Consider the following 13,604-nt stretch of genomic DNA (forward strand, 5'->3'; position numbering starts at 1 on the left):
TGGAATCAAACGAAAACAAAAAAAAAGTAACTTCAGAAAATGAGGAAAATTATAATTTGTTAAAGGACCGTCTATTTGGAAATTCATGAGAATACTATAAAGAGCAGCCATTGTTTAACAGGGAAACCACCGCGTTTGACAAAAGGGGATTAGACCGGTCTTCTAAATTTGTTCTCTCCATTCTCGAAGTAGTCTCACTTCAAACAGCCTTAGTTGATTGAGCCTACAAAGGTGAGTTCACACCGTTGAATTATATCTTCATGCATTCACTATTTATACTCAATTTTCCACAAATCTGATCGTAATCTCAACAACCCCAGTCCATATATTGTTTATTGTTTCAATTATTTAACGTGAAATCTCATACAACTATATTGTTTGAAGCAAATCTTGGTGCTTGGTTGAGGTAGTAAAGGATCTTCTTGAGTCAGTTTCATCTGTTAAAGGTTTGATCTTGACAACCCAGTTCATAATTTTTTCCTTGTTTCATTTACTTGAAGTAAATTTCATCAGTTAAATGATATGGAAAATCTTGGTACTTGGTTGAGGTAGTACTAGTAGTAGTAGTAGTTTTGTTTTGGATAAGTTTAATCTGTCAAAGTTATGATCTTTATTTGTGATTGTTTAGTAGTTGAATCGATTTATTCTGTGAAAGATTTGATCTTTTTTGTGATAGTTTGATGTTTGATTCTAATCTGGCCTAAATTCTTGGATTTTGCTATGAGTTGTTCATTGTGTTCCACTGGGTGTTTTGTGATTGAATTGTTTCAGTAGCTGGTGGATTTAATTTTACCCGTGGTTTTTAATTCATGATCACCTAGTTCCTTTTTTCTCCCTGTGTGTGTCTTTGTGGGACATTATTGCTACTTCTTGTGCTTTTAGGTTTTTAGGTAAGAATGTGCACTTTTACCTTTTCGTTTCATCGGATGGGAAATCTAGAGATTTACTTGGTTCTTTTGTTTGCAAAGATCACCCTTTTGTCTACACCTTTTAGTATTTCATGATAATCTAATCTATTTTGTCCTACCTGCTGTTTGGTAAAGCAATTCGAACTCGTTTTTCTACTTTTTCTTCCCCGATCTGTTTAATAATGTGTTTATTCAGTTTTCAAAAATTGTGGCTCAATTCTTTTTTCAGCCTGGTTTCATGTCTCAGCGTGAATTTTTGGTGTTAGCCAAAACATCGTCCATTTTCTCAGATTTTGTGTTGGTATTGACCTTCCTGAGTTCATTTAGTAAGTTCATAAATTGCATCAGTTAATTAATATTGCCACTAAGCTCGTAAGTAGAGTCTACTTATGGTACGAGAATTGTCTATACAAGCGCTCTGTAGCATTTTATTTCTATACAAATTGAAGGTAAACAGTGAATGTGAGTTTGGGATGGACAGTGTTATTGAACTTCCTATTCTAGTGCATTTGTTTTCATTGTTTTTGTCTCCTTCTTTTCATAGGTTTTCCTCTTGAGTCAAAAAGTTGTCTGTAAAATCACTTGTGCCTTTATTTTCTCATTTTCACTGATGTCATTCTTGTTGTCCGCCAATCTGTCTTTTAAAGTCATACTAAATGAATCTGAATTGCCATTTCCTTGAATTTTGTTTTTGAATTTATAAGCGAATAATGAAGGGACAGTTCAATTTATTTCTAATAATGGACTTTTCAGTCATCAGATATCTTTACCTGACTTTGAATAGTGACGTTGTTGTCCGTCTTAAGCATCTTTCACTAAATCAACCGTTCAACCATTCGTAGTGTTTTTGACTGATGCAAATCGGTAGGAATCAAGTATCTCTGGTTTATTTGCTCAATCCTAAGACCAAATGACCAGTACAGATATAAGAGTGGCAGGGAATTTTTGCAGAATCTGCTTTAAAAGTTGCTGTGATCTATTCTCTCTATTGCTGCTCTATTTCTCTTTGAACCTTTTCTGTTTTCATTTCATTGTAAGGGAAAAAAAAATGAAATTCTCACATCCTCCTATAACAGGTAACCAACATGGCTACACCGACAAGAATTGGTCTTGCTGGGCTTGCTGTTATGGGACAAAATCTTGCTCTCAATATTGCCGAGAAAGGATTTCCTATATCTGTTTACAACCGATCCACTTCAAAAGTTGACGAGACTGTTGAACGAGCTAAAAAGGAAGGAAATCTTCCTCTTTATGGCTTTCATGATCCAGAGTCCTTTGTACTCTCTATCCAAAAGCCCCGTGTCATAATCATTCTTGTCAAGGCCGGTGCACCAGTTGATCAGACCATCAAAACCCTTTCTGCTTACATGGAGAAAGGAGACTGTATCATTGATGGTGGCAACGAATGGTATGAGAACACTGAAAGGAGAGAGAAAGAAATGGCCGAGAAGGGTCTTCTTTATCTAGGAATGGGAGTTTCAGGCGGTGAAGAGGGTGCTCGCAACGGACCCTCACTGATGCCTGGAGGCTCTTTTGAAGCCTACAAGAACATAGAGGACATCTTGCTAAAAGTTGCAGCTCAAGTCGACAGTGGCCCTTGTGTTACATATATTGGTGAAGGAGGTTCTGGAAATTTTGTTAAGATGGTTCATAATGGAATTGAATATGGTGACATGCAGTTAATTGCAGAGGCTTATGATGTGCTAAAATCTGTTGGCAAGCTCTCTAATGATGAATTACAACAAGTCTTCACGGACTGGAACAAAGGAGAGCTTCTGAGCTTCTTGATTGAAATCACAGCTGATATATTTGGAATCAAGGATGATAAAGGAGACGGGTATCTTGTAGACAAAGTTTTGGATAAAACTGGGATGAAAGGTACTGGTAAATGGACCGTTCAGCAAGCTGCTGAGCTGTCAGTTGCTGCACCCACAATCGCTTCATCATTGGATTCAAGATTCCTTAGTGGATTAAAGGATGAAAGGGTTCAAGCAGCTAAAGTATTTAAAGCTAGCGGGGTTAGTGATATCCTTGTTGACCAGTCCGTGGATAAGAATCAGTTGATTGACGATGTGAGAAAGGCACTTTATGCATCCAAAATATGTAGCTATGCTCAGGGCATGAATTTGATAAGGGCAAAGAGCGTTGAAAAAGGATGGGATTTGAAACTAGGGGAGCTTGCTAGGATTTGGAAGGGTGGTTGTATTATCCGTGCTATATTTTTGGATCGGATCAAGGGGGCTTATGACAGAAACCCGGATCTTGCTAATCTACTTGTGGATGAAGAGTTTGCAAAAGAGATGGTTGAACGACAGTCTGCTTGGCGAAGAGTAGTCTGCCTAGCTATCAACTCGGGTATTAGTACACCGGGTATGTCTTCAAGTCTTGCTTACTTTGACTCGTACAGGAGGGAAAGACTTTCTGCCAATTTGGTTCAAGCTCAGAGAGATTATTTTGGTGCTCATACATATGAGAGGATTGATGTGCCGGGATCTTACCATACCGAGTGGTTCAAGATTGCGAGACAGTCAAAGAACTGAGGTCTTTTGATGTTTTCTTTTTATTTGACCTAATTGAATAAGGTTCTTGTTGTCATTGAATCTGGGAGGTTAGATTCTGTAGTATCTGTCATGTGGTCGCTCAAATGTTGGAACTTTACCTATATTGTTGTGAAGCCTATTTGTATCTTTAAGGCATTGGCCCTTTTCTTTCATTTTTGTCCTTTAAGTTACATATGATCATATGCAACCGGAGCAAGTATTTGTCCATGTGCTGGGGAAGCCTATCAGATCTTCTCCAGTCCTTTGTTTTGCAATATGAATCTATGATGATGTGCACTTCTCATTTTCTTTTGTTATTTGAGTCTATTTCTCTTCTCCCTCATCTTACATATTTCAAATGTTGTGCTTGCTAGTATCTGATTCAGTTGAAATGTTTTGAGTATTACCTGGGAATCGTCACATACACCCGTTTGTGTCATCAAAATCAGGAAAGCTCTGTGTGTTGCAAATTTTCCCTTGTGTTTTTTTTTAACCCTTTATATAATTTTCATAATACATAGTGATTGTCATTCTCTGCAGCTAAGGATCCTTTCATTTATTTCAGAAAATTGCCATGCTCCAAGTCCCTGTCTCACTTTCATCATGCTGATACTAAAATCTCAGGAAAGTATCTTTTCCCTGATCTCCCTTGGACAAGTTGTAAGGGGAAATTTACCAGCTAAATGACATGTCTTGTCATAGAAACAAGGTTGCTAAATGCTAGTCTCTTACACTAAAACGAATTGTTTGTTGCTGGAACTGAATTTAGTTCCTTTGCCTACTGACAAATCTTGACATCTCAAGTCATGATTTTAATCTTTCAGGATAATTCTTAGATCACATCCATGGAGATAAGAAATTCGCTAGGCATAGTGATCAACTAATGCCAAGGAGTTTTAGACCTAAACTAACTTTTTTCCACTCCTAAATTTCATCTGTTTTAAACTGGTATCAAATATTTCTAGGTTTCCTTGTTTCTTTTCTTCAATTTACCAGCGAAACGTTATCTTGAATTAATTGGAAAGTGCATTACGTTCTCTCTTTGCTTTCCTTGCACACGTTCAACATTGAACAGTGAAGTTTTCTTGTACTTCAAGCATGAATTAGTTTTCTATTTGTTGTAACACATATCTTAATATCCGCTCTTGTAATCATCGTACCATGCTATGGCTCTCTTGAATTTCCAATCAATAGATGGTACGCGCAGCCTGATGCAAATGTTTGGATGCTAATTTAAAACATTTCAATTTTCAAATTATCATAGTAAGTAGTAACATTTTAACAGGACTGTGTCGACTTTTGCAGCTGCTCGTCATTGTGATTTGAACTTGTAACTGGAAATAGTCAAACCTCTTTTCTTATATGTTTATTGTGAGGAAACTTAGCTATATCTGCTATTTTTGTTTCACAGGTCAGACTTACTGTGTCCTGAAACCTATAATATATAAAGATTCTATACTAGTTCCCTCCTGTCAACTGAGTTACACATTTCTTTTTTCTTACCTCATTGATGTAACAGTTGTTTAACAAGAAAAAATATTGTGCCTCACTGTCGCCGCCCTCAAATCTAATATTTTCTCCTAGATGTCGATCTGCTACATGCATAATCTATTTTGTTCTTTGCTTTATGTCCTGAATCTTCTTTTGCTGCTTTTATATTTGTATCATACAGTTTCTTCTTTACCTGTCCGCGGTGTTCCTTGCTTGAAAACTTCTTTGTTTCTTTCTCTGCATGCTTAAATTGAAGCTTCCCATGACTTCTACCGATGCTTGTGCATACTTCTTGATGACCTGGACCAGACGAGGCATCCGAAACTAAGGAGTCATCACTCTCGCCATCTTCATTGTCATCATCATCATTGTAAAGATACTTATCTCTCTTCCTCGAACTTCTTTCATCACCATCATCGTCGTCTTCTTGATTATATTGATGAATAGGTGAAGCGATATACATTGTCCATCCCGACTCGTTGCTGCATTCTTCTGTGCCTCCAGAGAGTTTAGATGACTTCATTACCTTAAACTAGTAAATAAAAGACATTCAAGAAGAAATGTGACTTGTCTGTATGATGGAATAGAATTGACTCTGTTATTTAGCTTTTGCAACTTTATAAACTCCCTGAACTTTATTAGCAGTGGACAGTTGTTTTCAACATACAGTTAAAGTAACCCCACAGAGTACTAACAAAATAGAGTTTGGGTTGTCCTTTTCATTCAGTAGTTCATCATACCAACCCTAACTGTTTTTATTTTTTTTAATTTTTTTTTACAATTATAATAGTTGTGTTTGGGCCAACTTTTACATACCTCGACTATTCCACATGGTATCTACTATTTCCACCAATATAGGTATCAGGCTATGTCTACCATGGCTTAGGCAGGTAAATCCAACTATGTGCTTTGGCATTTCGTATGAGGTTAAAATAAGATAGAAGGATTGAATTAAACGCTTTTGAACTTTTTTTTACGAAGTAGAGGTTGAATTATATCTTAATTTACAGAGTAGCGACTCAACAGTTTAACCTTTTGTGATTTGGAACATGATTGGAAATCCTAAGGAGAAAATCTTGCTTTGATTGTTGTTCAATGGCAGTATTCTATGGGGCTTCCCCACATAAAATTTTGATCTTGGCTTAGTATCTGTTATGACTAGACTAGAAGGTTCATAACATGATTTCAGCCTATGTATAGAGGCAACTCTTGTGCTGATTAAGGGCAGCCCGGTGCACAAAGTATTCCGCATTCAAGTCGGGTATTGGGAAGGACCGCAGCCCAAGGGGTGTGATGTAGACATTTTACCCTAATGCAAGCATTAGTGTCTGCTTTCACGGCTCGAATCTGTGACATATATGTCACACGGAGACAACTTTACGTTGCTCCAAGGCTCCCCTTCACCTCTTGTGCTGATTAAATCTTGAAAATTGAAATCTTTCTTGCTTTCTGGGCTCCATCTGGGATAATATTTTGGAAGTTTTCAAGTATCAGGGCAAGATTTCTTTTGCTAGGGAATTGATTCAACACCTTGTTTGCTTTCATCATGTGTTTCAACATTTAAATTATAGCAATCAGATTGCATGTGCACGGAAAATGATGCTTTAACTTGCAATTCTATGCATATGATTTTTCGTCAAGTTCTTGTGGACTACATAGTTACACATCAACAAGAAGCCTTTGCTTCTACTGTGGTTGGAATAGAGCTTTAACACCCTTAATGTGACAGGTGAGATAAATGCATTGCACTTGACTTTATTAGCATCAATAATACAACATAAATCCATATTCTGATAGATAATATAAATATTTCTTTCAGAAAAATGATCCAAAAATGGCACGAGTGCATCACCACACAAAGTGAAGAGAGACATCCCTAGTTAGTCACTCGGTGTCTTTCATTTGATCTGCCTGCTACGGAAAGTGATTGTGCAGGTGAAAGCAGAAAACAAAAGATTGGACAGCCCAACTACTTGCTGCTTTCATCCAACTCTGCAATGAGAACAGTGGCATACGGAGAATTTTGTATAACTGCATCTACCAATTATTGTTACTCAGCTTGTATGTAGAACTGAGTTTCGGATTGTAAAGGTTTTAAGACGGTACTTCTTGTTTCAAATTGATGTTTATTTATGTCATTTCAAGCAATGTCCGATATATATTTAGCAAATTTGTCGACAAATCGACATCAGATGACACCCCATGTAGAAGGGTGTCTCCGCCACTGAATCGGGAAAGGACTGTACTCCAATGGAATTCTTAGTTATGAGCAACGCCTTGTATTTATGACATTATGTTGCCTGAAGATATTCATAATGATCCACGTCTCTTTAGAAAATATTTTCTAGCAATTGCGCATGGACACTAATGACCGGTGCAAGACAACTTTCTGGATTCCAATACTCAATAGTCAATAGTCAATACCAATGGATCATTATGCCTTTTGGGCTTTACCCCATCAGTGTTCCAACGTCTTGGCCCAAATCGTAAGCAAAGAATGTACACCAATTCAGAAGAATTAACCCAAACAGCCGCTCACCTAATCTCTTTAACTATAAATAGCTGGTGGATATATATATATATATATATATATATATATATATATATATATATATATATATATATATATATGTGTGTGTGTGTGTGTGTGAAATTCATGTATAATATATGCATAACTATGTATAATCAATGTATAATCTATGTATATCACCTAAAAAAAGTAAATATTGAATCTGACGGGCTATTTATGTAACAATCCCAATAATTTAAGTTGGTTGTCCTCCTGGAACCCCTTTAATTTTTGGCACTGTTGACAAAACTTGCAATTTTGGACTTCCGTCAGAAAACTTTTTCTTCTTCTCTTCCTTCTTCCTCTTTCTCCATCTTCATCATCTTCTCCTACTTCTCCATCTTTTTCTTCTCCCTCTCTTTCTTCTTCTTCCAATAAATTATTAGCACACAACTAAATTAAAAAACAATGAGACATATGTTATAGACAATTAAAGACTCGTTGCTTATTTGTGGTTGAAATTAGGTGAATAATCTTCGATTGAGCTTATATTGTCTAATCCTTAATGATTTTGGATTTCTTTGGTAGGAAAAAATTGAAGAACATCATTGTTGGATTTTGTTGAGCTTGAAAAAAAATTATTGTAGAAGACAAAGTGCATCTATTAATTTTGTATTAAAAGGGTTTATATCAAATTTGGAGTCATTTGGATTAATTTCGAAGTAAAAACACATTTGTAAATTTTTAACCCAAAAAGTTATGGCGTCCTCTCGGGATTTTATGGTCAATTCAAGCAAGTTGTTAGGCTTATTGATCAAAATTCTGGCGATCCATCAAAATTTGGCTGGTGATCTGACAGGATTTATGATAGGAGAAATTGTGCCATCAATTTAAAATATGAGGGATTTGTTGTCAAATTCTAGCGATTCGTCAGGATTTGTTGCTAAATTCTGGCGATCCGTGAGGATTTAGTCAGAAATCTTAGTGACTTTTGTGAAAAGGTAAGTTTTGTCCAAGTCACAACCCAGAATCCCAACCTCGAGGTCATGATGGCGCCTAACATCTACTTGTTAGGCAAGCCGACATGGAACAGAAAAATTAACCGATTTTAACAATTTATAACAAGATATTAACAATGAAAACGATATAAGTCTAAAGTATAGTAAAATAATACTGAACAGCGAAGTCTAAACATAACCCGAAACTGGTATCACATGTACATGAACATCTAAAGTACTACAAACATGGTCGGAACAAAAAATACTATTTTGAAACTCAATAAAAGAGTAAAGAAAGGGAGGAAGGAGACTTCAGGGCTGCAAACGCCGTGCAGCTGTACCTCAAGTCTCCGTCAACGATTGAATCCGAGCAAAAGAGACTGAACGCCGCTAGGACTAACTCCAGTATATGCACAAGAAGTGCAGAGTGTAGTATGAGTACAACCGTTCCCATGTACTCTTCAAGTGCCGAGCCTAACCTCGACGAAGTAGTGACGAGGCTAAACCACTTACAATAACTTGCACTTAGTAATAATAAAAATAACAGGAAAGGAAAAGAGAAAATGAAAGTAAAGCAATTAACTTGTGAAAACGAACACAAACCTCACTATCAGAGAGCCCATAATAACAAGTCTCGTAATCTCATATAAAAATACTGAAACCAACACAATAACAACAATTACAACATACACAGTCCGTTGCGGCGTGCAAATCGATCCCACTATATCATCTTTTATCAATATCAAGTACTACGTATACACTCTGTTGCGGCGCGCAACCCGATCCCACTATATCATCATTTATCAACATCAAGTACTACATATACAATCCGTTGCGGCGCGCAACCCGATTCCACCATATCATCATTTATCAATATCAAGTACTACGTATATAATCTGTTGCGGCACGCAACCCGATCCCACCATATCATCATTTATCAACATCAAGTATCCGCCCTTATTCCATCGTTTCAATTCAATATCTTTCAATTTCCATTACGGTGTGCAACCCGATCCCCAAATAATTTCAATTAACATAAACAATCTAATAACTCAATTTACAAGAATTTCTACATCAAAGTGTAAAAGTACAATGCAATAAAGGATCACAAAATAATTAAAGAATCTTTAAAATTCGAAGTTTCTACTTTACAAGTTTATCGGTGTCTAACAAACTCAACAACTCACGCAAATGAAACTACATCTTAGAATACAACAAATATTATAAAGATAATAGGACAAGTAACGCATGTGATAATCAAGGTGTGCAAGTAAAATAATTAAAGGCAAGTAGTAATTAAGAACGGAGTCATGGAAGGGACGAACAATATAATATAATAATAAATAATTACGAGTAACAATTATGACATATAAGTCAAATAAGCATGTAACAATTAAGGCATGGAATAAGACAATTCATGGAATAACGAGAAACATGGAAAACAAATACCTTGACGGCGTATATACACTCTTCACCTCGCATATATGTCATTTTCTCACATAATCCACACAACACATAGTTCAATTTTTTTAAATTCCCTCAAGTCAAGGTTAGATCCAACACTTAACTCACTCTACAATCCAATCAAAGTTCAACCAGGGTCTTTCCTCTAAAATTCGCCTCCAAACCAATCAAATCTAACCAAATATAGTTCAAAAAATTAAAAATAAGTTGTAGAAACTACGCACGAATAAAAAAGATTCAATATTTAATAATTTTGAAAAAAGTCAATAAAATTGTCAATCCCGGACTTGGTTGGTCAAAATTCAAAATTCGGACCAAAATCCAATTACCCATTCACCCCCGAGCTCGGTTATGTGATTAGTTTCGAAATTCGACCTCAATTTGAGGTATAAATCTCAATTTCTCAAAATCCACAATATCTACCTAAATCCCTAATTTCTACTATGAAAAAGCATAGATTAAAGGTTGGAAATCAATGGGTGTTTATGGAAATGGAAGAAAACAAGTTAAAATCTAATAACCTATGAAGTTAGGATGAAATTTCTCTTCAAAATCACCTCTAGACCGAGCTCAAACTTGGAAATGGTGAAAATGGGTTAAATCCCGACTTTGGGATATTTAAGTCACTGGGCGTCAGGCCTTCTTCGCGTGACGCGATTGCGATGAGCAGCGGCCCAAATGACCTTCGCGTTCGCGAGGGGTTGCACACGTTCGTGATGGTTTGTCCCCCTTGGCCATCACGTTCATGAGCATGGGCTAGTGTTCGTGTAGAATAAACCCCGCCTCCCCCTATAATCCCTTACCCATCGCGTTCGCGAGTGAAGGGTCGCGTTTGTGAAGGTTATTCCCTCTAATGCTTCGCGTTCGCGACTGCTTCTCCGTGTTCGCATAGAAGAAAATCTCCCCAATCCCAAGTTATCCTTCGAGATCGCGAGAATAGCTTCTCGATCGCGAAGAACAACACACCAATCAACAACAGTGAAAACTAGCAACCTTCCAAGTCCAAAATCGATATGTAGCCTATCCAAAACTCACTCGAGCCCCTCGGGATCCATACCAAACTTGCACACAAGTGTAGTAACATCATACGAACTCGCGCGCGCGATCAAAATATCGAAATAATACCTAGAACTACGAATCAGATATCAAAGTGTATGCAATTTTCAATGAAACTTAAGAACTTTCAAATTCACAATCGAGCGTCTGAACCATATCAAATCAACTCTGTTTTGAACCAAATTTTATAGACACGTCAATAATAGTAAAATGAACCTATACCAAGTCCTAGGACCGAAATACGACCCCGAAAACTATAAAGTCTACCTACGATCAAACTTCGGAATTCTTTAAACCTTCAAATTACTAGTTTTAAACAAATCACGTTAAGTCAAGTTAGGGACTTCTGAATCAATTCCGTATATATGCCCAAATTTCAAATCACGATACGGATTCGTTTTACATAAAATATTGACTGTAGTCAACTCAAATCATTTTAAAGACCAAAATTCACATTTTTTTCAATTTCTCACATAAAGACTTTCCGGAACAAGACACGGACTGCGCAAGCAAATCAAGGAATGCCAAAATAGAGCTAATCGAGGTCTTAGAACACGAAAATAAAGGTTAAAACTCAAAATGACCTATCGAGTCATCACATTCTCCACCTCTAAAATAAACGTTTGTCCTCGAATGGACAAAGAAAGGTACTTGTACTAGTGAAAAGGTGTGGGCATCTACTCCGCATGTCGGACTCAGACTCCCACGTGGCTTCCTCGATTGGCTAACCTTTCCAGTGCACTCTAATAGAAGGATAACTTTTAGACCTCAACTTCCGGACATGCCGTGCTAGAATAACCACTGACTCCTCCTCGTAAGTCAAATCCTTGTCCCATTTGACTGAGAAGAAATCTAATACATGGGACGGATCACCGTGATACTTTCGGAGCATGGAGACATAGAACACCAGGTGAACTGATGATAAGCTAGGTGGCAGTGCAAGCTTGTTTTCCACCTCACCAACCCTCTCAAGAATCTCAAAGGGTCCGAGATACCTAGGGCTCAACTTGCCCTACTTTCCGAACCTCATCACACCCTTCGTGGGTGAAACTCGAAGCAAAACCCTCTCTCCAACCATGATTACAACATCACGAACTCTACGATCGACATAACTCTTCTGCCTAGACTGAGCTATGTGAAGTTGATCATGAATCATCTTAACCTTTTCCAAAGTATCCTGAACCAAATCTGTAACACCCCGAAAAATTTTGAAGTACTTAAGCGCTATTAAGAAAGTTGATGTGCGCTAATCATATTATTTTGTATGCAGACAAGGACTATTATATGAATGATATCAAATGATCATGATAATATATGTATTAGGTTCATTAAGAATGGTTTATGGTCTAAGAAGAGCCCCAGGGCTAAGTCAAGTTGAAAATTTTATGATGGGATAAAGTTTCAAGTGAGTTCGCATAAGACCTAGCTTCAAACGAGAATAACTCTCCTGATATGATAATTTAAATGGTTTATTACCTATCAAAAGAAAGTTTTATGTGTCTAGTTTCTAACGCTTCAAACCGTTCGTCATTTGGACACTCCTACAAGAAGTTATGACCAAATTACCAAAGACTGAAAAAATATGATTCTGCGGTCAGATGTGCGACCGCGGAATCATTATGCGATCGCGAAAGTGCTTCTGCGACCGCAAAACTGGTCGCAAAATGGACCAGTACAGCCAGTTTTTGGCACCGATTTTGCGGTGCATTTTGCGACCCGCATAGCCATTCTGCGGTCCATTATGCAACCACAAACCTGATTTCGGAGGGTTAATTCTTCTATTTTCATAACCCGACCCAATTTTGATAAATAACATTTGGGGCTTATTTTAGGACAATTATCTGAGGTTTTTTTTAGAGAAAAGTGAGAGTGTTCTAGAGAAAGAAAGTAGATGAAGTGTTTTGTTTATCAAGATCTTGCCTAAGCTTTGAAATCCAACAAGAAAATCTCACAAGATCTTCATTTAAGAGGTAAGGTTCCATACCCTAGTTTTCAATTTCAAATTTGGGTAAAAGATGATTGATTTGTAGTATGATTCTTGGGTATAAGATTATTATTTATACATTCTTGTACTAATAAGGTTTGTGGGAAGATTGTTGAGCTCAAATAAGCAAATATTGGGTTGTGGAGTGAAGGAAATCTTGTAGAAGATCCTTGTAGTTAAATTTGCACACCTAGTGTTTGATAAAATGCTCAAATGAGCTGAGACCATGAATATCTTCCTAATAATGGTTTAATTTTGTTATATCTCAAAATATATTAGGATTGCTAGAATTTTTGAAACGTTGTAGTAATTTAAGGAAAGCTCAAAGCAAGGTATGTTGGCTAAACTACTCTCTTAAAATTGAATTCCATGATGTTCCCGTAAGTTTCAAATATGGTTGTCTCAAGTTCCTTATTCTATGTTCCGAGATGTTCCCAATAAATTTGATTGTCCCGAATAAGCAAAGTGTCGAGAATTATGTATTCAAAACGTGTTCTGAATGTTCCTATCACATTATGTTATCCTTTGGGAATGTGTTCAAGAATGATATGTGTATTAAAATGCTATGTCTTTGAGTCATGTTTCAAATGAAGGCTATGATGCCAAATTGTGTGAGAAAATCTCAATATGCTTAAGATTCTTAATTGCTCATAT

General features: G+C 36.8%; 2 protein-coding genes across 5 annotated transcripts; one reads left to right on the forward strand and one right to left on the reverse strand.

Annotated features, from left to right (window-relative positions):
• Nucleotides 1-3,765, forward strand: LOC104111637 (6-phosphogluconate dehydrogenase, decarboxylating 1). 4 transcript variants are annotated; one of them, XM_009621377.4, is made up of 3 exons: nucleotides 67-231; nucleotides 385-446; nucleotides 1,985-3,765. In XM_009621377.4, the coding sequence occupies exon 3, from the start codon at nucleotides 1,994-1,996 to the stop codon at nucleotides 3,446-3,448; it is 1,455 nt and encodes a 484-aa protein (XP_009619672.1). In that variant the 5' UTR covers nucleotides 67-231; nucleotides 385-446; nucleotides 1,985-1,993; the 3' UTR covers nucleotides 3,449-3,765. The 4 variants fall into 4 exon arrangements, with proteins under 4 accessions (XP_009619673.1, XP_009619672.1, XP_009619674.1 ...); XM_009621378.4 differs by lacking the exon at nucleotides 385-446 and having other exon boundaries at nucleotides 1-231; XM_009621379.4 differs by having other exon boundaries at nucleotides 68-426.
• Nucleotides 3,766-5,015: 1,250 nt separating this feature from the next.
• LOC104111636 (protein SOB FIVE-LIKE 1-like) lies at nucleotides 5,016-5,462 on the reverse strand. The gene has a single exon (XM_018776137.1). The coding sequence runs from the start codon at nucleotides 5,460-5,462 to the stop codon at nucleotides 5,016-5,018; it is 447 nt and encodes a 148-aa protein (XP_018631653.1).
• Nucleotides 5,463-13,604: the final 8,142 nt, after the last annotated feature.

This window comes from Nicotiana tomentosiformis, chromosome 4 (genome assembly GCF_000390325.3).
Source record: "Nicotiana tomentosiformis chromosome 4, ASM39032v3, whole genome shotgun sequence".
Lineage (NCBI taxonomy): Eukaryota > Viridiplantae > Streptophyta > Magnoliopsida > Solanales > Solanaceae > Nicotiana > Nicotiana tomentosiformis.

What these genes read in the sequence shown, in the direction of transcription:
- LOC104111637 (XM_009621378.4), top strand. Translation starts at nt 1,994, where the DNA reads ATGGCTACACCGACAAGAATTGGTCTTGCTGGGCTTGCTGTTATGGGA.
- LOC104111636 (XM_018776137.1), bottom strand. Translation starts at nt 5,462, where the DNA reads ATGAAGTCATCTAAACTCTCTGGAGGCACAGAAGAATGCAGCAACGAG.